At 49.0% G+C, this 20,083-nt stretch overlaps 1 protein-coding gene across 5 annotated transcripts in view; it reads right to left on the bottom strand.

Moving 5' to 3' along the window:
• Positions 1 to 20,083, bottom strand: part of jmjd1cb (jumonji domain containing 1Cb) — a 186,237-nt gene that overhangs the window by 60,165 nt on the left and 105,989 nt on the right. For all 5 annotated transcript variants that reach the window (XM_031813082.1, XM_031813081.1, XM_031813080.1 and 2 more), the window contains 4 exons: positions 17,722 to 19,952; positions 12,576 to 12,811; positions 7,499 to 10,641; positions 1,677 to 1,878 (listed from right to left, as the gene is read on the bottom strand). In XM_031813082.1, the coding sequence (XP_031668942.1) occupies positions 1,677 to 1,878; positions 7,499 to 10,641; positions 12,576 to 12,811; positions 17,722 to 19,952 (5,812 nt within the window). The remainder of the gene's footprint in view (positions 1 to 1,676; positions 1,879 to 7,498; positions 10,642 to 12,575; positions 12,812 to 17,721; positions 19,953 to 20,083) is intronic.

Raw genomic sequence — 20,083 nt, forward strand, 5'->3', positions numbered from 1 at the left:
AAGGGTTCACTGAGACAATAACAGACTGACTGAGGAAGGGTTCACTGAGACAAAAACAGACTGACTGAGGAAGGGTTCACTGAGACAATAACAGATGGACTGACTGAGGAAGGGTTCACTGAGACAATAACAGACTGACTGAGGAAGGGTTCACTGAGACAATAACAGACGGACTGACTGAGGAAGGGTTCACTGAGACAATAACAGACTGACTGACTGAGGAAGGGTTCACTCTGAGACAATAACAGACTGACTGACTGACTGAGGAAGGGTTCACTGAGACAATAACAGATGGACTGACTGAGGAAGGGTTCACTGAGACAATAACAGATGGACTGACTGAGGAAGGGTTCACTGAGACAATAACAGACTGACTGACTGAGGAAGGGTTCACTGAGACAATAACAGACTGACTGACTGAGGAAGGGTTCACTGAGACAATAACAGACTGACTGACTGAGGAAGGGTTCACTGAGACAATAACAGACTGACTGACTGAGGAAGGGTTCACTGAGACAATAACAGACGGACTGACTGAGGAAGGGTTCACTGAGACAATAACAGACAGACTGACTGAGGAAGGGTTCACTGAGACAATAACAGACTGACTGACTGAGGAAGGGTTCACTGAGACAATAACAGACTGACTGACTGACTGACTGACTGAGGAAGGGTTCACTGAGACAATAACAGACTGACTGACTGACTGAGGAAGGGTTCACTGAGACAATAACAGACTGACTGACTGACTGAGGAAGGGTTCACTGAGACAATAACAGACTGACTGACTGACTGAGGAAGGGTTCACTGAGACAATAACAGACTGACTGACTGAGGAAGGGTTCACTGAGACAATAACAGACTGACTGACTGACTGAGGAAGGGTTCACTGAGACAATAACAGACTGACTGACTGAGGAAGGGTTCACTGAGACAAAAACAGACTGACTGACTGAGGAAGGGTTCACTGAGACAATAACAGATGGACTGACTGAGGAAGGGTTCACTGATACAATAACAGACAGACTGACTGAGGAAGGGTTCACTGAGACAATAACAGACTGACTGACTGAGGAAGGGTTCACTGAGACAATAACAGACAGACTGACTGAGGAAGGGTTCACTGAGACAATAACAGACTGACTGACTGACTGAGGAAGGGTTCACTGAGACAATAACAGATGGACTGACTGAGGAAGGGTTCACTGAGACAATAACAGACTGACTGACTGAGGAAGGGTTCACTGAGACAATAACAGACTGACTGACTGAGGAAGGGTTCACTGAGACAATAACAGATGGACTGACTGACTGAGGAAGGGTTCACTGAGACAATAACAGACTGACTGACTGACTGAGGAAGGGTTCACTGACAGACAATAACAGACTGACTGAGGAAGGGTTCACTGAGACAATAACAGATCAATTGTTGGAGAATGTATACAATTACCTAAATAATCTCTAACCATTTAACCATATGGCGGCAAAGTGGACCAGCCGAGCAAAGCAGCCAATCAGACACTAGCCGGGAGACAGAGCAGCCAATCAAATACCACCTGACCTGCCGGACCAGCCAATCAGACACTAGCCGGGAGACAGAGCAGCCAATCAAATACCAGCGGACCAGTTAATCAGACACCAGACAAAACTAGACTGAATCAGCCAATCAGACTCACCGGCGGAAGTAGTAGAAGCGGCAGAAGACAGGGGAATGAGCCGGCTGCTCCCCCTTCTTGCTGCGAACAACACGACACTCCCGACACTTCTGCAGGTTGGGTCCAATCTCGGAGCACGAGTCATCCTGCAGGAACGACTCCCCCGTCTGCTTCAGCTTCTTCACCTTCCTCCAGTCCTTCAGCACAGAGCGGGGGATACCATCTGGTACCGGAGGGGACAGAGAGACGGTTACTATGATATGTAATACAGAGACATGATCAGTCCCTCAGCACAGAGCGGGGGATCCCATCTGGTACCGGAGGGGACAGAGAGACGGTTACTATGATATGTAATACAGAGACATGATCAGTCCCTCAGCACAGAGCGGGGGATACCATCTGGTACCGGAGGGGACAGAGAGACGGTTACTATGATATGTAATACAGAGACATGATCAGTCCTTCTGCACAAAGCGGGGGATACCATCTGGTACCGGAGGGGACAGAGAGACGGTTACTATGATATGTAATACAGAGACATGATCAGTCCTTCAGCACAGAGCGGGGGATACCATCTGGTACCGGAGGGGACAGAGAGACTGTTACTATGAGAGACGGTTACTCCTTCAATTCAGTACCGCTCTTCACCGAGCCCAGAACCAGGCGACGCAGGTGTTGTACCTGGTTACCCTCCTTCAGGGAACAGTAGTAAGTCATAACGTTCTGTTCCTTTTCTGTCAGTTCAACACAACTATGGGGAACAAGAATCGCGCCCCAAGCCGGACCAAGCGGCTACTAAATGAAACGGGCCATGGCTGACCACCCAGACTGAGCTCTGCCTAACGACCCTCTCCTGTCCCAGCTGTAAACACACTGTGCACTAGACTGGGAGCAGTGACATCCAAGCGATGCAACCTCACAAAAGTATGTGGATCTGGACTTCCTGACGGGCCGCCCCCAGGTAGTAAGGGTAGGTAACAACACATCTGCCAAGCTGATCCTCAACATGGGGGCCCCTCAGGGGTGTGTACTCAGTCCCCTCCTGTACTCCCTGTTCACTCATGACTGCATGGCCAGGCACAACACCATCATTAAGTTTGCTGATGACACAACAGTGGTAGGCCTGATCACCAACAACGACGAGACAGCCTATCAGGAGGAGGTCAGAGCCGTGTGGTGCCAGGACAACAACCTCTCCCTCAACGATGAGACAGCCTATAGGGAGGAGGTTAGAGACCTGGCCATGTGGTGCAAGGACAACAACCTCTCCCTCAATGTGACCAAGACAAAGGAGATGATTGGGGACTACAAGAAAAGATGGACCGAGCATGTACCCATTCTCATCAACGGGGCTGTAGTGGAACAGGTTTGAGAGCTTGAAGTTCCTTGGTGTCCACATCAACAACAAACTAGAATGTTCCAAACACATCTAGACAGTCATGAAGAGGGCACGACAAAGCCTATTCCCCCCCTCAGGAGACTGAAAAGATTTGTCATGGGTCCTCAGATCCTGAAAAAGTTCGATAGCTGGAAGCTATCTAGTGTAAGCTACGTTAGCTAGCCTCTTAGACCGTAGCACGGTCCTTATAGAATAACCAAAGGTCTTAACGCTACGTGTACTAGACAAGAGAGCTACCCGCAACTCCACCGTGGGGAGGCAGGAATAGCTAGTAGTAGCTAGCTAGCTTCAGCGAGTTGGCCAACCTGGCTAGCACGCTATGCAGAGCTTGTTTAGCTAGCCTGGTCTTGAAAGTCCATATACAACCAGATCACTGAGGTGGGACCGGACCCTTCATCGACAAAGTCTGGAAAGAGAGGCAAGCGGTGCCCGACTGAGGCACGCTCGGGGGGCCGGGAGTACCCATCAAACCTCTCCCTTCGAGTACCCTGTCGCAACCGGCGACAGAGCGCAGAGGAGTCGGGTTGTGCGTGGGCAGCTACCGCATGCACCACGGCCAGGCAGACAAGACATTTGCTCTGACCAAAGTCCCAGTCAATCCCGTGTCCCACAACTAAGACTCAGTCGAGGTACGGGCATCCGGGAGAGGAAGTCACTATTAGAAACACCAAGCTTCCTAAAGAACGCTACACGATTGTCAAGAGAACATTGCTCAAGGAAATTTAAGAATAACTCATTGGTTTGTGATTCGGAAAATAGAAAGAAAAAAAACTAACTTCAATAATGAACGTCCAGAGAGAGAGTTTAGTGGTAGTCTCAACGTCCAGAGAGAGAGTTTAGTGGTAGTCTCAACGTCCAGAGAGAGAGTTTAGTGATAGTCTCAACGTCCAGAGAGAGAGTTTAGTGGTAGTCTCATGTTCCACCCAGAGTATATACCTCTCCCCTTTGGGAACCAATAACAACATCAGCCAGCTCATATCCACACGGTGTAAGAAACAGAAACACTCATCATAATAACATATATAATGAAATAAGGCCAGCTGACCTATGATGAGCTGAGAGACTGAGTTGACCTTGTTAGAATGCTATTACAAATTGAAATCATATTAATTTGAGAGTTACGTGTGTGTGTGTCTTTATACGTTACTAAAGGGAAACTTTTACATAGAAACACACCATCTGTACACTCATCATCTCCAGCACCACCCCAACACGTGTGAACATGGTGCGTTTCTATGTTTTGCAGTAAAACAGAGGAAGTGTTCCCAATGACATCGTCGGTGTGCATCATGTAAATTTGACCAATTGTGAGGAGGCATTCGCTACGAATTGGATGATGTCATTGAAAACACTTATCTTCCTCTATCTTCTTACTACAAGACATAGAAACGCACCACTTCCACATCTTAATGTCAGGTGGTGCTGGACTTATATGGTAATGTTGGGGTGGTGCTGGCTTTATGGCAATGTTGGGGTGGTGCTGGAGTAGATATGGTAATGTTGAGATGGTGCGGGCATTATGGTAATGTTGAGATGGTTCTGGAGGTGATATGGTAATGTTGGGGTGGTGCTGGCTTTATGGCAATGTTGGGGTGGTGCTGGAGTAGATATGGTAATGTTGAGATGGTGTGGGCATTATGGTAATGTTGAGATGGTTCTGGAGGTGATATGGTAATGTTGGGGTGGTGCTGGCATTATGGTAATGTTGGGGTGGTGCTGGCATTATGGTAATGTTGAGATGGTTCTGGAGGTGATATGGTAATGTTGGGGTGGTGCTGGAGATAATATGGTAATGTTGGGGTGATGCTGGAAGTGATATGGTAATGTTGAGGTGGTAATGGAGTTGATATGTTAATGTTGTAATGTTGGGGTGGTGCTGGAGATATGGTAATGCTGTAATGTTGGGGTGGTGCTGGAGGTATGGTAATGTTGTAATGTTGGGGTGGTGCTGTATATGGTATGTTGGTGTGGTGCTGGTGATGATATGCTGGTGTTGGAGTGGTGCTGGTAATGATATGTTGGTGTTGGGGTGGTGCTGGTCGTTGGTGCTAGTGATGATATGTTGGTGTTGGGTGGTGCTGGTAATGATATGTTTGTGTTGGGGTGGTGCTGGAGATGATATGTTGGGGTGGTGCTGAAGTTGATATGTTGGTGTTGGAGATATGTTGGTGTGGTGCTGGAAATGGTATGTTGGTGTTGGGATGGTGCTGGCGATGATATGTTGGTGTTGGGGTGGTGCTGATATGTTGGTGCTGGTGATGATATTTTGGTGTTGGGGTGGTGATGATATGTTGGTGTTGGTGATGATATGTTGGTGTTGGTGATGATATGTTGGTGTTGGGATGGTACTGGAGATTATATGTTGGTGTTGGGTGGTGCTGGAGATTATATGTTGGTGTTGGGGTGGAGATGATATGTTGGTGTTGGTGATGATATGTTGGTGTTGGTGATGATATGTTGGTGTTGGGATGGTGCTGGAGATGATATGTTGGTGTTGGGATGGTATGTTGGTGATGATATGTTGGTGTTGGTAATGATATGTTGGTGTTGGGGTGGTGCTGATATGCTGGAGTGGAGATGATATGTTGGTGTTTGAGGGGAGATGATATGTTGGTGTAGGTGATATGTTGATGTTGGGGTGGTGATGATATGTTGGTGTTGGGGTGGCGATGATATGTTGGTGTTGGGGTGTTGATGATATGTTGGTGTTGGGGCGGTGATGATATGTTGGTGTTGGGGTGTTGATGATATGTTGGTGTTGGGGCGGTGATGATATGTTGGTGTTGGGGCGGTGATGATATGTTGGTGCTGTGATGATATGTTGGTGTTGGTGATGATATGTTGGTATTGGGGTGATGATGATATGTTGGTATTGGGGTGGTGATATGTTGGTGTTGGGGTGGAGATAATATGTTGGTGTTGGGGTGGAGATGATATGTTGGTGTTGGAATGGTGATATGTTGGTGTTGGGGTGGTGATGATATGTTGGTGTTGGGGTGGAGATGATATGTTGGTGTTGGGGTGGTGCTGGAGATGATGATATGTTGGTGTTGGTGATGATATGTTGGTGTTGGGGCGGTGATGATATGTTGGTGTTGGGGTAGAGATGATATGTTGGTGTTGGGGTGGAGATGATATGTTGATGTTGGGGTGGTGATGATATGTTGGTGTTGGGGCGGTGATGATATGTTGGTGTTGTGATTATATGTTGGTGTTGTGATTATATGTTGGTGTTGGTGATGATATGTTGGTATTGGGGTGGTGATGATATGTTGGTATTGGGGTGGTGATATGTTGGTGTTGGGGTGGAGATGATATGTTGGTGTTGGGGTGGAGATGATATGTTGGTGTTGAAGTGGTGATATGGTGGTGTTGGGGGGGTGGTGATGATATGTTGGTGTTGGGGTGGAGATGATATGTTGGTGTTGGGGTGGTGCTGGAGATGATGATATGTTGGTGTCGGTGATGATATGTTGGTGTTGGGGCGGAGATGATATGTTGGTGTTGGGGTGGAGATGATATGTTGGTGTTGGGGTGGAGATGATATGTTGGTGTTGGGGTGGAGATGATATGTTGGTGTTGGGGCGGAGATGATATGTTGGTGTTGGGGCGGAGATGATATGTTGGTGTTGGGTGGAGATGATATGTTGGTGTTGGGGTGGAGATGATATGTTGGTGTTGGGATGGAGATGATATGTTGGTGTTGGGGTGGAGATGATATGTTGATGTTGGGGTGGAGATGATATGTTGATGTTGGTGTTGGTGATGATATGTTGGTATTGGGGTGGTGATGATATGTTGATGTTGGGGTGGAGATGATATGTTGATGTTGGTGTTGGTGATGATATGTTGGTGTTGGGGTGGAGATGATATGTTGGTGTTGAAGTGGTGATATGGTGGTGTTGGGGGGGTGGTGATGATATGTTGGTGTTGGGGTGGTGCTGGAGATGATGATATGTTGGTGTTGGTGATGATATGTTGGTGTTGGGGCGGAGATGATATGTTGGTGTTGGGGCGGAGATGATATGTTGGTGTTGGGGTGGAGATGATATGTTGGTGTTGGGGTGGAGATGATATGTTGGTGTTGGGGTGGAGATGATATGTTGGTGTTGGGGTGGAGATGATATGTTGGTGTTGGGGTGGAGATGATATGTTGATGTTGGGGTGGAGATGATATGTTGATGTTGGGGCGGTGATGATATGTTGATGTTGGGGTGGTGATGATATGTTGGTGTTGGGATGGAGATGATATGTTGGTGTTGGTGATGATATGTTGGGGTGGTGATGATATGGTGGTGTTGGGGCGGTGATGATATGTTGGTGTTGGGGTGGAGATGATATGTTGGTGTTGGGGTGGAGATGATATGTTGGTGTTGGGGTGGTGCTGGTGAGGGTGAATCTGAAGTTGAAACATTTTGAAATGTCCCTTTAATGCTAGACTTACTGTTGCTGGACAATTTCAGCTTGGTCTTCTCCCTGGCGCTCCTAAAGATCCCGTTGGGTTTCAGCTCATCCTCATCTTTCTCTCCGTCTCCTCTCCTCCTGCGCATGTCGTTCTGTTTCTTCTTGTAGGTGGGTTTGGGCTGCCTCTTCGCCCTCTGCCCCTGCTTGCTGCTCTCGCTGGCGTCAGAGTCCTCTCCGCTCTCTGAGGCCGAGTCGTGGTCGTACACCCTCTTGCTCCCACGCCGCGTAATCCTGTCCTCAGCGGCCATCTTGTCCTCCTGACCTTTGACCTCTTCTATCTTCATCTCCACATCACTGGAGGTAGAGGCAATCAGAGTGACGGTGCAAGGCTTGATCATCTCCATCTCAGACACAGAGGGGCTCACAGTGGTGGTAACAGCCTTCGACACAGAGGGGCTCACAGTGGTGGTAACAGACTTGGACACAGAGGGGCTCACAGTGGTGGTAACAGACTTGGACACAGAGGGGCTCACAGTGGTGGTAACAGACATGGACACAGAGGGGCTCACAGTGGTGGTAACAGACTTGGACACAGAGGGGCTCACAGTGGTGGTAACAGCCTTCGACACAGATGGGCTCACAGTGGTGGTAACAGTCTTGGACACAGAGGGGCTCACAGTGGTGGTAACAGCCTTGGACACAGAGGGGCTCACAGTGGTGGTAACAGCCTTCGACACAGAGGGGCTCACAGTGGTGGTAACAGACTTGGACACAGAGGGGCTCACAGTGGTGGTAACAGACTTGGACACAGAGGGGCTCACAGTGGTGGTAACAGACTTGGACACAGAGGGGCTCACAGTGGTGGTAACAGACTTGGACACAGAGGGGCTCACAGTGGTGGTAACAGCCTTATCAGCCTCCTCTGTTTTCATCATAGTGTTTATGTTTCTGTCCTCCTCTGAGTGTCTGGTGAGCCAGGCCTTCTTCAGCTTGTGGTAGTTGGGTTGAGACTGGCTCTGGTTCATCAGGGCTGGCTGGCCATTGGGGAGGGGGCCAGGGCTGGGGCTAGCTCCTGCTTGATGTGGTCCTGGGCTTGCTGTGGTTCTGTGGTTCTGGGCTGAGGCCGAGGCAAGGGGAGGTGGAGGGGAGATGTGAAGAGCTTTACTGTTAGATGGCTCAATCAGGCTCTCAGGACCACTACCACTGGTGCTGCTGCTAGGACCTCTGGACTGCTGGGCTGCTGCCAACGCTGCCTTGTGCTTCTTCAGATGGATAAAGCTCCCATAGTAGGACTGGCTGGGGTTGGGAGAGGCCTGGGTGCTGCTGGCCAGGCTGGGGCCGGGGTGCAGGTTGGGGGATGAGGTTCTGGAGGAGCTCCCCTCCTGTTGCTGGAGCTCGGCCCTTGGTTCTAACCCAGGCCCTGAGTGGAAGGCCCTGCCCCGAGGGCCACAGCTCTCTGTCCTGCTAGCGCTGGAGGTGTTGGGCCCACAGTAGGTTCTCTCTTGTCTTCTACTCAGCACACCGTAGGGAGCCATGTTGGAGACTGCCCTAGTCACATCACTACTCCTATTGCACACAGAGTTGGCAGCAGCCGAGACAGAGACTGGAAAGGTTCCCTGAGACTGGGACACTCTCATAAAGTTGTTATTGTACTGCTGCACGCAAACAGCCTCCTCCAAGTTAGTGTTTGGCAGGATCACCTTCCCTCCAGACTCCCTGTCTCTCTCATAGGCCAGTTTCAGACAGACTGTCTGAGGCCTGCCGCCTGGGAACATCCTCCCCATCAGAGAGTCCTTGGCCGAGGAAGAGGTCTTGGCGCCTGGCGAGCCGTCGTACTTTATACACGTAGAGGGACGGACGATAACAGACGCCGTGGTGGCCCCAGGCTTCCTGCCGGGGCTCCTCTCAGAATGCCATCCCAGCTTGTCGTGGCTCTGAGAGTCGCCGGCTCGCCACACCTCGGATGAGGTCATCGCTGCCCCGCCCTTACACACGGCGCTGACCTCCCGTAGCTCGGGCAGAAGGGTGGGCGGTTTCTGCTGCTCAGACACCTTACCGGCCGAGCTGACTGGCTGGATGGGGGTCAGGGTGGGTGGAGACAAACGGCCGTAGCCCGCCTCCTTCCTGTCCAGTGTCTGCTGGATTGGAGGGTGGAACACAGGGGCACGGTGCAGTGCTGGCATACACCTTAGTTGGGCTTGGGTCTGGCTCTGGGTCTGACAGTGGGTTCGGGTCTGGCTCTGGGTCTGGCTCTGACAGTGGGTTCGGGTCTGGCTCTGGGTCTGACAGTGGGTTCGGGTCTGGCTCTGGGTCTGGCTCTGGGTCTGACAGTGGGTTCGGGTCTGGCTCTGGCTCTGACAGTGGGTTCGGGTCTGGCTCTGGGTCTGACTCTGACTGGAAGAAGGCGAGAGGTCTGGACTAACAGGGCTGACTATGGTACTGAGACGATACCTCTGCATGTTGGATAAGCTTACCTGCTGGTTCAGCTGCTCTGATATCTTCCCTAGCAGACCCTCCCCATCAGCCTGGTGTTTGATGAGAGGAGGGGGTTTGGACAGGGACTTGGAGCTGAACGCTGCCCCTCCTCCCAGAGAGAGACTAGAGGCTGCTGCAGACTCCTGCTCCCTGCTCACCTTGTCAAAGTATGAGTTGAGCTCTTTAGACGGGTAGAGACGCGGTGGCTCGTTGACCACACTGTTGGACAGGGTAGTGAAGTAGTTACTGGGGGGGAGACTGTGCTGGGACTGCTGTTTAAACTGATACAGGTCTGCAGCAGGGGGCTCCGTTTCCTTCTCCTGGTGGGGGCGCTGGGGGTGGGGCAGGGAGGGGAGCGAGGGGATCCGGGGGTAGGGGTGGGGCAGGGAGGGGAGCGAGGGGATCCGGGGGTAGGGGTTAGGCTCCCTGTCGGTCTCACTGGAGCGGATCTTAGCGGTGAAGGGGGCCACCTCAATGCTCTCCTGGAGGATCCGTCTGTTCTCCTCCTTATACTTACTGGCCCGGTCCCTCTGCCCTGCTTCCTGCTGTTGCTGGGCCATCCTCTGCTGCTGTTGTTTATTACAGGCCTCCAGGTAGAGCTGGTGCAGGTGACTGTCCTTCCCGGTCGGGGTTCTGCTGCGGTCCTGCTCCTGCTTCAGGTGGGCCAGAGTGATGGTTCTGATGGGGTCCACAAAACCCTTCAAATCCCTGAGGAGAGAAATAAAATACATTCAACTACAGACCAGACAGGAAGTCATAGGTTACATCTCAAATGGCACACTATTCCCACACAGAGCTCTGGTCAACAGTAGTGTTCTATATAGGGAATAGGGCTCTGGTCAACAGTAGTGTTCTATATAGGGAATAGGGCTCTGGTCAACAGTAGTGCTCTATATAGGGAATAGGGCGCTGGTCAACAGTAGCAGACAGAACAGCCCTCAGAAGGAGTAACTAGGACATGGTGTATAATAGCAGAACAGCCCTCAGTAGGAATAACTAGGACATGGTGTATAATAGCAGAACAGCCCTCAGTAGGAATAACTACGACATGGTGTATAACAGCAGAACAGCCCTCAGTAGGAATAACTAGGACATGGTGTATAATAGCAGACAGACGAGCCCTCAGTAGGAATAACTAGGACATGGTGTATAACAGCAGAACAGCCCTCAGAAGGAATAACTAGGACATGGTGTATAACTGCAGACAGAACAGCCCTCAGTAGGAATAACTAGGACATGGTGTATAATAGCAGAACAGCCCTCAGTAGGAATAACTAGGACATGGTGTATAATAGCAGACAGAACAGCCCTCAGTAGGAATATCTAGGACATGGTGTATAACAGCAGAACAGCCCTTAGTAGGAATAACTAGGACATGGTGTATAATAGCAGAACAGCCCTCAAAAGGAATAACTAGGACATGGTGTATAACAGCAGAACAGCCCTCAGTAGGAATAACTAGGACATGGTGTATAATAGCAGAACAGCCCTCAGTAGGAATAACTAGGACATGGTGTATAACAGCAGAACAGCCCTCAGTAGGAATAACTAGGACATGGTGTATAACAGCAGAACAGCCCTCAGTAGGAATAACTAGGACAGTTGTGTCTACTGTGTGTGAGTGTGTCTACTGTGTGTGAGTGTGTCTACTGTGTGTGAGTGTGTCTACTGTGTGTGAGTGTGTCTACTGTGTGTGAGTGTGTCTACTGTGTGTGAGTGTGTCTACTGTGTGTGAGTGTGTCTACTGTGTGTGAGTGTGTCTACTGTGTGTGAGTGTGTCTACTGTGTGTGAGTGTGTCCGCTGTATGTGAGTGTGTGTGTCTACTGTGTGTGTGTGTCTACTGTGTGTAAGTGTGTGTGTGTGTGTCAGTGTGTGTGTGTCTACTGTGTGTCAGTGTGTGTGTGTCTACTGTGTGTGTGTGTGTGTCTACTGTGTGTGTGTGTGTGTGTGTGTGTGTGTGTGTGTGTGTGTGTGTGTCAGTGTGTGTGTCTGTGTGTCAGTGTGTGTGTGTGTGTCAGTGTGTGTGTGTGTGTCAGTGTGTGTGTGTGTGTGTCAGTGTGTCAGTGTGTGTGTGTGTGTGTGTGTGTGTGTCAGTGTGTGTGTGTGTCAGTGTGTGTGTGTGTGTGTGTCAGTGTGTGTGTGTGTGTCAGTGTGTGTGTGTGTGTGTCAGTGTGTGTGTGTGTGAGTGTGTGTGTGTGTGTGTGTGTGTGTGTGTGTGTGTGTGTGTGTGTGTGTGTGTGTGTGTGTGTGTGTGTGTGTGTGTGTGTCAGTGTGTGTGTGTGTGTGTGTGTCAGTGTGTGTCAGTGTGTGTCAATGTGTGTGTGTGTGTGTGTGTGTGTGTGTGTGTGTGTGTGTGTGTGTGTGTGTGTCGGTGTCGGTGTGTGTGTGTGTGTGTGTGTGTGTGTCGGTGTGTGTGTGTGTGTGTGTGTCAGTGTGTGTGTGTCAGTGTGTGTCTGTGTGTGTGTGTCAGTGTGTGTCTGTGTGTGTGTGTCAGTGTGTCTGTGTGTGTGTGTCAGTGTGTCAGTGTGTGTGTGTGTGTGTGTAGTGTGTCTGTGTGTGTGTGTCAGTGTGTCTGTGTGTGTGTGTCAGTGTGTCAGTGTGTGTGTGTGTGTTAGCGGCTGAATTGAATACTGAGACTTACTCCCTGTGAAGATCTCCAGCGGTCTTGGCCGGTGGCAGAGGGGGGCTGGCGTGGGGGTTGATCTTGATGAGCCGGTGGGGGTCGGAGCGGTGTGGTTCTGAACGGTGGGGATGGGGGTCGGACCGGTGAGGGTCGGCGCTGGCTGGTCGGATGGGGACCGGGACGTGGCTCAGTTGGTCCAGGCTGTCAGAGGAGGAGACAGGGACCTGGTGGTGTAGCCAAGGGCTGGCCGTGTTCTGGTACCACAACATCCAGAGAGACAGACAGGGTCAGACCCAGAGAGACAGACAGGGTCAGACCCAGAGAGACAGACAGGGTCAGACCCAGAGAGACAGACAGGGTCAGACCCAGAGAGACAGACAGGGTCAGACCCAGAGAGACAGACAGGGTCAGACCCAGAGAGACAGACAGGGTCAGACCCAGAGAGACAGACAGGGTCAGACCCAGAGAGACAGACAGGCAGGGTCAGACCCAGAGAGACAGGCAGGGTCAGTACAACAACATCCAGACAGACAGCCAGGGTCAGACCCAGAGAGACAGACAGGGTCAGACACCCAGAGAGACAGACAGGGTCAGTCCAACAACATCCAGAGAGACAGAAAGACAGACAGGGTCAGACACCCAGAGAGACAGACAGGGTCAGACACCCAGAGAGACAGACAGGGTCAGACACCCAGAGAGACAGACAGACAGGGTCAGACCCAGACAGAGAGACAGACAGGGTCAGACCCAGACATATTGGACTGGTTGAGGTGAACAGGAGGTAACACAAACCTAAACTAGGATATCCCCTATAACTAGGATATCCCCTATAACTAGGATATCCCCTATAACTAGGATATCCCCTACCTAGTAACAGAACCTATAACTAGGATATCCCCTACCTAGTAACAGAACCTATAACTAGGATATCCCCTATAACTAGGATATCCCCTACCTACTAACAGAACCTATAACTAGGATATCCCCTATAACTAGGATATCCCCTATAACTAGGATATCCCCTATAACTAGGATATCCCCTACCTAGTAACAGAACCTATAACTAGGATATCCCCTATAACTAGGATATCCCCTATAACTAGGATATCCCCTACCTACTAACAGAACCTATAACTAGGATATCCCCTACCTAGTAACAGAACCTATAACTAGGATATCCCCTATAACTAGGATATCCCCTACCTACTAACAGAACCTATAACTAGGATATCCCCTATAACTAGGATATCCCCTACCTAGTAACAGAACCTATAACTAGGATATCCCCTATGACTAGGATATCCCCTATAACTAGGATATCCCCTATAACTAGGATATCCCCTATAACTAGGATATCCCCTACCTACTAACAGAACCTATAACTAGGATATCCCCTACCTAGTAACAGAACCTATAACTAGGATATCCCCTACCCACTAACAGAACCTATAACTAGGATATCCCCTATAACTAGGATATCCCCTATAACTAGGATATCCCCTATAACTAGGATATCCCCTATAACTAGGATATCCCCTATAACTAGGATATCCCCTATAACTAGGATATCCCCTACCTAGTAACAGAACCTATAACTAGGATATCCCCTATAACTAGGATATCCCCTATAACTAGGATATCCCCTATCTAGTAACAGAACCTATAACTAGGATATCCCCTACCTAGTAACAGAACCTATAGCTAGGATATCCCCTATAACTAGGATATCCCCTACAACTAGGATATCCCCTACAACTAGGATATCCCCTACAACTAGGATATCCCCTACAACTAGGATATCCCCTACAACTAGGATATCCCCTACAACTAGGATATCCCCTACAACTAGGATATCCCCTATAACTAGGATATCCCCTATAACTAGGATATCCCCTATAACTAGGATATCCCCTATAACTAGGATATCCCCTACCTAGTAACAGAACCTATAACTAGGATATCCCCTATAACTAGGATATCCCCTACCTAGTAACATAACCTATAACTAGGATATCCCCTATAACTAGGATATCCCCTATAACTAGGATATCCCCTATAACTAGGATATCCCCTATAACTAGGATATCCCCTATAACTAGGATATCCCCTACCTAGTAACAGAACCTATAACTAGGATATCCCCTATAACTAGGATATCCCCTATAACTAGGATATCCCCTACAACTAGGATATCCCCTACAACTAGGATATCCCCTACAACTAGGATATCCCCTACAACTAGGATATCCCCTACAACTAGGATATCCTCTACCTACTAACAGAACCTATAACTAGGATATCCCCTATAACTAGGATATCCCCTATAACTAGGATATCCCCTACAACTAGGATATCCCTTATAACTAGGATATCCTCTACCTACTAACAGAACCTATAACTAGGATATCCCCTACCTACTAACAGAACCTATAACTAGGATATCCCCTACCTACTAACATAACCTACAACTAGGATATCCCCTACCTACTAACAGAACCTATAACTAGGATATCCCCTACCTACTAACAGAACCTATAACTAGGATATCCCCTATAACTAGGATATCCCCTACAACTAGGATATCCCCTATAACTAGGATATCCCCTACCTACTAACAGAACCTATAAATAGGATATCCCCTACCTACTAACATAACCTACAACTAGGATATCCCCTACCTACTAACATAACCTATAACTTGGATATCCCCTGTAACTAGGATATCCTCTACCTACTAACAGAACCTATAACTAGGATATCCCCTATAACTAGGATATCCCCTATAACTAGGATATCCCCTATAACTAGGATATCCCCTACCTAGTAACAGAACCTATAACTAGGATATCCCCTATAACTAGGATATCCCCTATAACTAGGATATCCCCTATAACTAGGATATCCCCTATAACTAGGATATCCCCTATAACTAGGATATCCCCTACCTAGTAACAGAACCTATAACTAGGATATCCCCTATAACTAGGATATCCCCTACAACTAGGATATCCCCTACAACTAGGATATCCCCTACAACTAGGATATCCCCTACAACTAGGATATCCCCTACAACTAGGATATCCCCTACAACTAGGATATCCCCTATAACTAGGATATCCCCATATAACTAGGATATCCCCTATAACTAGGATATCCCCTATAACTAGGATATCCCCTACCCACTAACAGAACCTATAACTAGGATATCCCCTATAACTAGGATATCCCCTATAACTAGGATATCCCCTATAACTAGGATATCCCCTACCTAGTAACAGAACCTATAACTAGGATATCCCCTATAACTAGGATATCCCCTATAACTAGGATATCCCCTATAACTAGGATATCCCCTACAACTAGGATATCCCCTATAACTAGGATATCCCCTATAACTAGGATATCCCCTATAACTAGGATATCCCCTACCTACTAACATAACCTACAACTAGGATATCCCCTATAACTAGGATATCCCCTATAACTAGGATATCCCCTATAACTAGGATATCCCCTACCTACTAACAGAACCTATAACTAGGATATCCCCTACCTAGTAACAGAACCTATAACTAGGATATCCCCTACCTAGTAACAGAACCTATAACTAGGATATCCCCTATAACTAGGATATCCCCTATAACTAGGATATCCCCTATAACTAGGATATCCCCTACCTACTAACAGAACCTATAACTAGGATATCCCCTACCTAGTAACAGAACCTATAACTAGGATATCCCCTATAACTAGGATATCCCCTACCTACTAACAGAACCTATAACTAGGATATCCCCTACCCACTAACATAACCTATGACTAAGATATCCCCTATAACTAGGATATCCCCTATAACTAGGATATCCCCTATAACTAGGATATCCCCTACCTACTAACAGAACCTATAACTAGGATATCCCCTATAACTAGGATATCCCCTACCTATTAACATAACCTATAACTAGGATATCCCCTATAACTAGGATATCCCCTACCTACTAACATCCCCTATAACTAGGATATCCCCTACCCACTAACAGAACCTATGACTAAGATATCCCCTACCTACTAACAGAACCTATAAATAGGATATCCCCTATAACTCGGATATCCCCTACCCACTAACAGAACCTATGACTAAGATATCCCCTACCTACTAACAGAACCTATAACTAGGATATCCCCTATAACTAGGATATCCCCTACCCACTAACAGAACCTATGACTAAGATATCCCCTACCTACTAACAGAACCTATAACTAGGATATCCCCTACCTACTAACAGAACCTATAACTAGGATATCCCCTACCTACTAACAGAACCTATAACTAGGATATCCCCTATGACTAAGATATCCCCTACCTACTAACAGAACCTATAACTAGGATATCCACTACCTACTAACAGAACCTAGAACTAGGATATCCCCTACCTACTAACAGAACCTAGAACTAGGATATCCCCGACCTACTAACAGAACAGAATAACAAATAACCTGAACACTCAGCTTTCCCAACATATGGCTTCTACAAAGAGGACAGGACAGTGGTCTTCACAAACTGAACATGAGAGATATGCTACAGCAGCTAGCTGCTTAAACTGGCAACATGATCATAGTTGCTATGCTACAGCAGCTAGCTGTTTAAACAGGCAACATGATCATAGTTGCTATGCTACAGCAGCTAGCTGTTTAAACTGGCAACATGATCATAGTTGCTATGCTACAGCAGCTAGCTGTTAAACTAGCAACATGATCATAGTTGCTATGCTACAGCAGCTAGCTGTTTAAACTGGCAACATGATCATAGTTGCTATGCTACAGCAGCTAGCTGTTTAAACTGGCAACATGATCATAGTTGCTATGCTACAGCAGCTAGCTGTTTAAACTGGCAACATGATCATAGTTGCTATGCTAAAGCAGTTAGCTGTTTAAACTGGCAACATGATCATAGTTGCTATGCTACAGCAGCTAGCTGTTTAAACTGGCAACATGATCATAGTTGCTATGATACAGCAGTTAGCTGTTTAAACTGGCAACATGATCATAGTTGCATAGTTGCTGTTGCTATGCTACAGTTGCTAGGTAGAAGTCATAATAGAAGAGGTAGTAGAACAGGAAAAAGAGTTGTATTTAGAATAGAATCTGGGTGTTTGGTACTCACCCTCCTCATGTTGGTCTCAGAGCTGACAGGGTTTTCAGGGTGCACCCACTTGGACCCGGGCAGGTTGAGTCTTGGGGGATAAGAGTGGGTCTCATTGGGGTACTGCCAGATGATTGGATACAGCCCCAGCTGGTTGTATGAGGCTGAGGTGTGGCTGTGTGTCTGGGGCTGAGAGACAGGGTGGTGATGAGCTAGTCCCAGGTGCCCCAGCCCTGAGGAGTCTAGTCGGGGATGACCCCCCAGCAAGGGGCCTGGAGGCAGGCCAGAGAGCACCCCGGAGAGGAGGTGGTGGTGGGAGTGGGATGTGTGGTGGTGGGTGGAAGAGGGGGTGAGGCAGGAGGCGTGGGAGGAGGCGTGGAGGGGGTGGAGCTGGGGGTGCAGATAGGACACGTGGTTGGTCTCCTGGTTGGGACAGACAAGCGCAGGGTCCCGGTACACGGTGAAATGCTCGTTCTTATCGATGATTAGCGGGCTCTTAGTGCAAGATCCTGGCGACTCAGTCCCTCGGGCCAGGACGGGCTTAAAGCTGGAGCGAGGGGTGTTGTCCGGGTAATGGCCTTTATGCTTGGACACCTCTGGGGAGGTGAGGGGTTTGGGTTTAGAACAAGTCTCCAGAACACTCTGTGTTTTAGACTTGACGATGTCAGGGGAGCAGAGGGGCTTCGGCTTCAGGGCCTCTGGGGAGGGGAGGGACTTGGGGACATCAGGGGAGGGGCTTAGCTTGTACGACTTCCTGGCCTCGTCGGCCAATGAGGCGTTCTTAATGCAGGGCAGCATGGAGGAATATAGCTGCTTCTCTCTCTCTACTACAGCAGCAGACTCACTGACTGATGCTATAGGTCTGATCACCACTGAATGGACTAACCCCATCTTACTGCCCAGGCTGCCAGCTATGTCATGCTTTACCTCCGGCTTCCTACACACTGAGGGAGTCTGGTTCCTACGGTCACACTCTGACACTGAGGGAGTCTGGTTCCTAAGGTCACACTCTGACACTGAGGGAGTCTGGTTCCTAAGGTCACACTCTGACACTGAGGGAGTCTGGTTCCTAAGGTCACACTCTGACACTGAGGGAGTCTGGTTCCTAAGGTCACACTCTGACACTGAGGGAGTCTGGTTCCTAAGGTCACACTCTGACACTGAGGGAGTCTGGTTCCTAAGGTCACACTCTGACACTGAGGGAGTCTGGTTCCTAAGGTCACACTCTGACACTGAGGGAGTCTGGTTCCTAAGGTCACACTCTGACACTGAGGGAGTCTGGTTCCTAAGGTCACACTCTGACACTGAGGGAGTCTGGTTCCTAAGGTCACACTCTGACACTGAGGGAGTCTGGTTCCTAAGGTCCCACTCTGACACTGAGGGAGTCTGGTTCCTAAGGTCACACTCTGACACTGAGGGAGTCTGGTTCCTAAGGTCACACTCTGACACTGAGGGAGCCTGGTTCCTAAGGTCACACTCCGAGGGGCTCTTACGAAGGGGAGAGGGAGGGGCAACAGAGGGGTTCAGCACCAAATGTCTGCTGGGCTCAGAGAGGTAGGAGGGCTCAGATGGATTCTGGGAGGCCAGCAGGGCCGAGACGGCCTCAGAGTTCTCCCGGGAGGCCATGTGTGCGTTAGCGTCCTCTGCTGTGATGTCGATTATATACTGAGAGGGAGTCTGGGTCCTGGAGACCATCTCAGCGCTGGTGTACTGGTCCTTGGACTGGGGATGGGTCTGGGATTTCATAGTGCTGTTGTTCTCCATGATGCACTCCCCTTGGCCCTCAGAGGGGGCAGAGCCCTGGGAGGAGGAGGACAGGGGAGGGGCCTGCTGCTGTTGCAGTGGAGACCGTTCCCCCTGTCGTTGAGGTTGTCGCAGGGATGACCTCTGCTCCCTGTCGGCTGATGACTGCTGAAACTCCGCCTTCTGAAGCTCCTCACCCCAGGGGGAGAGACTGCCTGTCAGAGCAGACTCCTTCCCAGTCTTAGAACCCTGGGTCTTGTGCCCCTCCTGGCCGGTCTTTCCTTTTAGCTCCTCCTCTGAGTTCTGCTCTGAGAAAGAGGAGGAGTCTGCCGTCCTGGTTCTCTTGGTAGACATCTCAGAGTCACTGCTCTCAGAGAAGTCAGACCTCACTGTAGTCTCGCTTCTCAGTCTTTTCAAACCTGATTTCTTCTCCTCTTCCTCCTCTTCCTCATCCGCTTTCCTCCGCTTGTTCACAGCCACCTGCTTGCTGCTCGTACTTTTAAAGAAGTCTGGAGAGATGAATCAGAGGAGAATATATTAGATTAGTCTGGAGAGATGAATCAGAGGAGAATATATTAGATTAGTCTGGAGAGATGCATCAGAGGAGAATATATTAGATTAGTCTGGAGAGATGAATCAG

The sequence above is a fragment of the Oncorhynchus kisutch genome, unplaced genomic scaffold (assembly GCF_002021735.2).
Source record: "Oncorhynchus kisutch isolate 150728-3 unplaced genomic scaffold, Okis_V2 Okis04b-Okis11a_hom, whole genome shotgun sequence".
Classification (NCBI taxonomy): Eukaryota; Metazoa; Chordata; class Actinopteri; order Salmoniformes; family Salmonidae; genus Oncorhynchus; species Oncorhynchus kisutch.